The following is an 8,026-nucleotide window of genomic DNA, read 5'->3' as shown; positions in this document are numbered from 1 at the left end:
GTGGGTGCACAGGTGGGTGGGTGGATAGGTGGATTGGATTGGCAGATATATGGACAAACAAACTTCCTCTCCACCCCTGACTTCACCTGGAAGTGAATAATAAATAAAGGCTGGTCGTGCCGACTCCATAGACCTGTCCACTCAGAGGCAGACCACCAAGGAAAATCTCCGGCGACTTACCATTTCCGCAGGGGAGCTGGGCATGAGGTAGAATTCCTTCAAGTGCAGGAAGAAGCCTTCTAGTTGTCCAATCAGCAAAAGTAAGATGACTCCATCTGCAAACTACAAAGGAGGGAACTGGAGGCCCAGAGCCTGGGGCATCCTGCTGTGCCTTTCACAGGCTGTGCGGCCCTGGGGAGGTCACGCAACCTCTCTGAGCCTCAGCTTCCTTTTTGAGAATGGGGACGGCATCCCGACCTTGCAGCATTGTCGTCAACATGAGCAGCGGCAGGTATACAGCAGTTATTGGCCACCTTCTCAGTAAAATGAGCTGTTTTACATTTTTGTGAAATAGCCTCATATCATTTTTTAAACCACATACTGTTCCATGAGCTACAGAAGCACAGGAGAAAACAGAATTCAGTGTAAAATTATTCTATCAGGAGAAGTCAGAGAACAGCACACATGGCTCACTTTGCTGGCTGCCACATTAATATTTCTGTCTGTTCCATCTGTATGTTCAGAGATAAAGCTGTCGTCCTGCCGCCAGCATATCATATGCTAATATAATCCTATTCAATCTCCTCAAAGACACAAAACACAGGATTGGATATTGGAAGAAAACCACCGCTCAAAGTCTTTAATGGAATTTCCTCATATTAGGTCTCTTCCAACGCTACTAGTTTGGCCTGAAATCTTATCTGCTGGTGTGTTCCGGTAATAGCACTGAAATCCCGGGGACTCCAATATCCCCTTTTATCCCATAGTCTCTAAATACCATCTTTGCCTATGCTGCTATTCTCCAAAAGCCATGATTTTACCAAGGGAGAGATAAAGATAAAACAGGTAAACTGTAAACCTAAGAAATCATCCCCATGCTGTTTATACCTACATGAAATATAATAAACACAAATGTATTATTTATTGTGTATCCACAGGGTGCCATGTAATAGACTAAACGCTGGGTATTTATCATTTCATTCGTTACTCGCAATTCTATGAGGTTGGTATCCTTGTACCCATTTTAAAAGAGTGAGGAGCCTGAGGTTCAGAAAAGTCCAGGTCCAAGGCCACACAGTCAATATGGAAGAGCTGTTCTCGGAGCCCAGGCACAACACGTATCCACCTGGCCTCAGAGTCTGGTATCTCCATCCTGCCGTGTCACCAGACTGTATCAACACAGACTTCTCGTGTGGCCACCATGTGAGGTGGTGATGGGCATAAGAGCTGGCCTCAGCAGGCTGGGTTCAAATCCCAGGTCCACCGCTTAATCACTGTGTGACCTTGGATGAGTTCATTGACCTCTCTGTGCCTTAGTGTGCTCATCTGTAGAATGGGAGAGTATCAGTCCCCCGTCAGGGCATTGTTGGAAGGCTTCAGTGAGACAATGTATGTAAAGCACTTTGCTCAGGGCCTGGCACATAGTGAGGGCTTTATTGGTTTTCACTACCAGGCACAGGAGTATATCATCCCCGCCCTCTCTGGCTGATGTCACAGCATGCCTGAGAAGTCAGCAGCTCTGGGAGATCGCCATACGCCCTTCAGGGCATCGAGGGCTGGCCCTGACCTCTCCACCCCGGCCATGCTACACAAGCAGAGCACAGATAGCCCGACACCCACACCCACGTCCAGTGCCCCGCTGACCATCAACCTCTCAGCTTCCCTGGTGTCCCCTGTTGATAAGGAAACACATCGGATACATGGTGTCCTCGTGGAAGGCCATGGCCCACTGAGAAATGCTGACCACGTAAGATTTCGTTCCCGCCCCAGGACGATTGGGTGTAAGTCGGCCACGGCGGGGCTCAGCCCCTCAGGGACCCACAGATGCTGGGCTGTGCTGGCACCTACAGCAACGCCAGGCACACAGCACACACCTTGTAAACACTGAACGAACGCAGTGTGCTTTGAGTCCTCGTATCTGGTGGTCTGAGATTAATTTTTTTAAAAGAGCTGAAAAGTGGTTGTTTTACAATGAAAAGTAATAGAAGCATAGATGAGCCCCTTTGTAAAGCTCCCACGGTCCCCACCTCACGGGACCCCCACCGTGTCCCTGGTTGGCGAGCTGCCTGCTAGCAATGCCCCCCTTCCGTTGGAGAGGAGGAACCCACGGCTCTGAGAGGCGACACCCCTCAGGGCACACGGGGTGGGCCTGGCTCCCAGGGCCCTGTGACCCCCTTCTCTGACCGTACCCCACAGCCATCCTCTGCATGGGGACCCTGCAGCTCAGTCCCTACCTGGGTGTCCAGGTTCTGCACAGACAGGCCCAGGCGGTCCAGCTTCTGGTTGACAAAGTTCACGATGGCCTATTCAAGAAAGAACAAGGCCCCAGGCCCAGGGCTTGGGTCTGTGATCTTCTCACGTAGGGGGCCAGAAAGCCCCCTCACAGCACCCAACACACAGCAGGTGTGGAGCGAGGGCCCTGTTTCTATCCCTTTGTCCCCCGAGGCACGAGGCAGGTGGGCGGTGGGTGGGCGACAGCCAGAGAGCTGCTCAGGGCTTTGATCTCTCTTACCTCTTGCACGGCGTTCACTTTCTCTGGAGCCAGCGTAAATAATTCATCAAAGACATCCTCTGTAGACAGAGCCAGTAAACACCTCATTACAATGCTATTATCTTTGTGCCAAACAGGGACTTTTTTCCACAAAAGTTTCTCAGAGTAACCAGACCAGGGGGAGCTGCAGTTTTATCTCAAGTTTCTTGAGTTTAAAAACAGGCCCAGGTCTAAGTCACTAGCCCTGGCTGTGTGGCTCAGGGGGAATCGCCTCTCCTCTCTGTGCCTCAGTTTCCTCATCCATAAAGGACGGCCGATAACACCCACTGCATGGGTGCTGCAAAGATCAATTCTGGTAACAGAGAAGCCACTTGGCACTGTGGCTGGGCACAGAGCAGGACTTCAATAAGTGGTCATCCTTTCTGCGGTGGATGTCATGTATTGTGTCTGCTCAGTTGTCATCCCTTCCACCAGAAACTGTCCCCTCCCAGTTGCCTGCTCCACTCACAGGTCCATGGGAGCGTCCAGGGGTGGCAGAGCGGGAGGCCAGTCCCGGACCGACACTTCGCCCATTGGACCCTTCCCCAGCATTTCTGGATGGGCAGAATGAAGGCCTCAGGCTCTCCCAGAGTGTCTGAACCTGCAGTGTGTCAAAGGCCAGCACCCTCAGCCGCTGAGTCACACCCACAGGGTCTGGGGACAGGAGAGCATCTTGGCAGCTCAGGCTCCTAGTCCAGTCTCAGGCACCCCAAGTCCTCAAGTTATAGGACTAAAAGACTAACCCCCTTTCCCACAAGTTGTATTCCTACTATTTGCAGCTGACACACCTCCCTGGGGAGACTAGTCCTCAGGCACTGGGTACTCAAACTGAGCAGAATTGACCTTGGTGTTTTGCCACTCAGCAGCTGTGTGACACTGAGCAAGTCACTTCACCTCTCTGTGCTTTAGTTTGTTCTTTCATTGGTGAAGTGGGGAAGGTAGCACCAGACAGCATTGTGCACGTGAAAATGCCCCGTAAACCAATAAGCACGATGAAAACACCAGTGGTCCCTTCCAGACCCCTTGGCTTGTGGTCAGGGAAATTATGTCACTGAAGGGAACATTGTTTCACAGGAATGAGAGACAAATATGTGCTCAGTTGACACAGGCTAGAACAGGATGACTGTGCTGGATATGGTTTTGAGGAGGCCCTGGCCCTCACTGTGTGACCCAACCTCATGCTGCCCCCTAATAAACACTGCTCCCTGGGCAAGCCCCGTGTCCCCATGCTGTCCCTCCACACACACATGCACAGACATCCGGCCAGCCTCCTTTGTACCTCCCCTCTCCTTCCTTCTGCCACGCAGCCTCTCTCTGCCTCTGTTCTCAGAAGCCCCTTGTAGGTCATTATTTCCTCCTCTTCAGGCGATATATCCCTCATAGAACCCTCTGCCCATATAGCTCTGCATCCTAAGTGGGGAGGATTTAGGGAAGAAAAATGTTAGGATGCATGGATGGATTCATGGATGATGGATTCATGGATGGATGGATTCACGGATGCATGGATGGATGGACTGGTGGATGGATGGTTGGATGGATGGATGGATGGGTGGATGGACGGAGAGCTGGCCAGGCCAACTGAGTGTGGACTAAATGAATGAAAGAAGGAATGTCTGGATCAGCCAGTCGATTAGTGAAGAGCTCTGTCACAAAAGCAGCAGCCACGTTATTGCACAACCACTATTAAGCTCTCACTGTGCGCTAAGCACACATTTACAAATCATCTTTTTATTCTCATCACCAGCCTAAGATGTGGGTGCCATTCTTAACCCCATTTCACAGATGCAGAAACTGAGGCACAGGTAGGTTAAGCGACTTTCCTGAGCTCACGTGGCTAATGAGCGGGAGACTTGGTGTTTGAACCCAGGCCGTCTGGCTCCAGAGCCCACACACTTAACTCCATCATCCCCACCAACGGGAATTCTAAATCTCTCTACCCACATGAGCGGTGTGATGAGAGGGAACAGCGCGATCCATGACGGACAGACAGAAAGAGGGACAAATGTAAGAGAAGAAGGCTCGAGATACAATTATAGGCCGCACAGAGAATGTGAGCAAACACCCAGCAATTAACCCTTCATTACAGGTCAGTTTGAACACATATCTGATAGAAAAAGATTGCCTTAAGTAATGAAAAGTACTCACTCAAAGGTTGGTCCTTGTCTGTGCTAAAGGAAAAATTGTAAGGAAGAAAAAAATCAAACAAAGGGTTAAAAAACCTTCAGACCTGTGCTGTATTACTATGATAAGTCTTGGTGAGACTGACAAATAAACTGGCCTCTTTTTCCTCCCCTCCCCTCCCCCGGAGGCTTTGTAAGGAGGCGGCCCCGTGGGAAGGGAGCAAACAGGAAAAGAAGCTCATCTGCTTCCCCTGAGGTTTCCATACCTAGAAATGTCTGGATTTTGTTATTTTTGTGGTTGTTATTTTAGGTTTTTTAGGGGGGAGGCATTATTATACATTCAATAAAATGCACAAATCCTAAGTGACTAGCTCGTGCATTTTCACACATCTACCCCCAGCAAGGTGCAGAAGCTTCAAAGCACCCGATGTGCTCTCCCAGCCCCTCATCAACTCCCCCACAAGCAGTACCACTGTTCTGACTTCTGTCGCAGCCCGCCGCCAACTCCTGTAAAACCACAACCCCGCGTTCTGTTCCTTCTCTCACCTGCTTTCAGTGAGTTGTTCCACTGACTTCTCCGACTTCAGGCCACTCTTGGTACTCTAAGAAAGGAAAACGGGGAAGCACTTGAGCGATCCCAGAAGACCTGGGGACCCACACGTGCTGCTCAAAGACTACAGAGGCCAAAGCAGCCCTGAAGAACTCAGTTTACTCCGCCCTCCCTCCTCAGGTGGGCTCCTGGGCAGTCTCATCACTGTGATTCAGCTAATTGTCCTTCTTCCCATGAGCCTTGAGCCCCACGAGGGTGAGAAACTGTGTCTGACTCGTTTCCCAGGTATCCCCGAGTCTCATCCAGTGCCTGGATCACAGGGGTCAATATACGTGTTGATCTGAATAATGAACGAATGATGAGTGGGTGGGCGAATGGATGGATGGATGGATGGATGGATGGATGGATGGATGGATGGATGGGCAAATGGATGGACAGATAGATGAGCAGATGGGTGAGTGGATAGGTGGATGGATGAGTAAATGAATGAGTGAAGGAATGGAGTCACCACTGATTCACATAAAAAGTATAAACAAAGCCACGAAACTGCTCAGTGGAGAATTTGAATCAGTGGTTTTGAAAAACGTAAGAATGAATTCACCTGAGTTTGGCCAGATGTGGCTACCCTGTTGGGTCAAGTCAAAGGCGAACCCCAGGGCATGACGCCCCGCTGCTCCCTGGGTACAGAGGCTGGGGTAAAACGGGGAGCCAATGCAGGCAGGGGCCCCACCTGCGGTGCTTAGAGTGCCTGAGAGAGAAGTCAGGGACTCCTGGGCCATTCACCACAGCACAAGTCATGTCTGTCCTGGAGAGAGCCCCGTGGGGTGGAGAAACCCCGAAACCACCGTCACAGCCATCAGCCAGTGAATGAGATGATACCACAGTGACAAGGACGGGGCTGTGACTCAGGGGTGGGAAAGTTCCCGGAAGGCTCTAACCAGATGGCCCCTTATGGCCCACGTGACACGGCTGCCATCAGCCAGGACCCTTCTAACACCCCCAGGCAGATGCCATCTGCTGAGATAAGTGGGACTGGTCAGTCCACACACCTCCTCATGGCCCCACTGGGTCCCTGCCAGCCCCACTCAGTTCTCAGCATCTCCCACTCACAGCTCCAGCCCAGCGCCCACTGCTGCCCTGGTGGGATCTGATATTTCCTGTGGCTCCCCAAAACGCACCTTGCTCAGCCCCTGCCCATGCAGCACCCCTCAATCCAGGGTATGGCAATGTCCACCCAAGAAGCTACCCTGTGCGGGGAACCCTGGTGTCCAGCCCTTACCTCCATGGTGATTACCTCCACCTGGACATTGGTCGGGAGGGGCAGGTTGGGCTGGAAGCGCTTGGCCAGAGCCACAAGGAGGTGCAAGGTGGCCAGCAGGTCCTTGTTGAAGATGGCTGCGAGGGGAGAGGGGTATGAGGCCGAGCCGAGGGGGCCGCCCAAACCTGGGGCCCCAGGAGGTCTCCTTAACGTCACAACAACCTTCTGAAGACCAGTGAGATCTGTGTCCAGCCTTCTGGAAAGTGGAGGCCTGGCGGTCTATATTTAGACTGAAAAATAGTCACACTTTGCGCAGGCACCCCACCCTGTGAATACAGCCCAGGACACAGCCCACCGCGTGGACGGGGGTTAGACACAGTGATGTTCACTGAAGCACTGTTTACAATGGAAACGACCACATGTCCTGTCCTATAGGAGGACACTGGTTAGATATGTTGTTAAAGTTCAGTGTGACTTAATTCAAGGTCAACATTATACCCATCAGTTACTGAACGTGAGACTTATAAACAGTGGTGAAGACAGTGGCGTGCGGCCAAACAAAAAGTGGGTTTGAAAACTGTTACATCATTGCTACCCAACCTTGGAGAAGCTACTTATCTCCTTCTGCCCTCAGTTTTCTCATCTCGAAAATGGGGAGAATGTGGAGATTGGAATGGCAGGAAGTTCATACCAAGCTGTTAACGGGGTGGGGTGGGGTGGGGACATTTGGGTGCTTTGCAGGCTCTCATTTCTTGCAAGCAGGCCCTGCAGATATAATTTAAATAAGCTAATGAAATGGGACCGTTAGCGGCCCCTCTAACAAGGTAGGAGAGTTCGTCATGGTAGTTGGAACTCAACAAATAGCAGCTGGTATTGACAAGCCTGCATTTTCCGTCCTTGTTCTCTGCTTTGCTGCAGTGACACCCTCGGGGAACAGAAGTGCCGAGGGCTGTTTGTGTGCATGCGTCTGTGTTCCTCTGCGCCTGCCTGAGGCTTCTGCCTCCTTCCATGTCCCCGGCTTGTGCCCATACCTGAGGCGGCTGAGCCATGCCCCTGGGTAAACGAGAAGCCACCCCTGGTGCAAAAGGACCCAGGCTGCCCCAGCCCTGCCCTGGACACCAGCCCGGGCTGAGGCCCCACGTACTGTCCACGCTCCATTTGACCTGCTGCTCGTCCAGCTGCAGGCTGCGGTTGGTGGCCTCCAGGACGGCCTCAAGCTTGCGCCTCTGGCTCATAGTGGTCAAGGCGATCTCCTCCACTTCCAGCTTAATCCCCGTCAGCTTCTCTGAGTTTGGGAGAGGACAGGATGGGGCAAGACGGGGTGGGGAGAAGGCAGTGAGAGGGTGGCAGAGGACAGAGGAGAGGGGAGGCGAGTCTGGCCCCTGCACGGACCCATAGCCAATGCGCTA

General features: G+C 52.0%; 1 protein-coding gene across 1 annotated transcript in view; it reads right to left on the bottom strand.

Annotated features, from left to right (window-relative positions):
• Window positions 1–8,026, bottom strand: part of PARVG (parvin gamma) — a 26,229-nt gene that overhangs the window by 15,403 nt on the left and 2,800 nt on the right. Inside the window, exons 2-8 of the mRNA XM_019651679.1 lie at window positions 7,762–7,902; window positions 6,639–6,754; window positions 5,356–5,411; window positions 4,835–4,857; window positions 2,672–2,730; window positions 2,394–2,462; window positions 181–282 (exon numbers count right to left, since the gene is read on the bottom strand). Of these exons, the coding sequence (XP_019507224.1) occupies window positions 181–282; window positions 2,394–2,462; window positions 2,672–2,730; window positions 4,835–4,857; window positions 5,356–5,411; window positions 6,639–6,754; window positions 7,762–7,852 (516 nt within the window). The 5' untranslated portion in view covers window positions 7,853–7,902. The remainder of the gene's footprint in view (window positions 1–180; window positions 283–2,393; window positions 2,463–2,671; window positions 2,731–4,834; window positions 4,858–5,355; window positions 5,412–6,638; window positions 6,755–7,761; window positions 7,903–8,026) is intronic.

Source organism: Hipposideros armiger, unplaced genomic scaffold (assembly GCF_001890085.2).
Source record: "Hipposideros armiger isolate ML-2016 unplaced genomic scaffold, ASM189008v1 scaffold_164, whole genome shotgun sequence".
NCBI lineage: Eukaryota > Metazoa > Chordata > Mammalia > Chiroptera > Hipposideridae > Hipposideros > Hipposideros armiger.
Note: the sequence above shows the minus strand (reverse complement) of the source record. Positions and strands in the feature narration are given on the sequence as shown.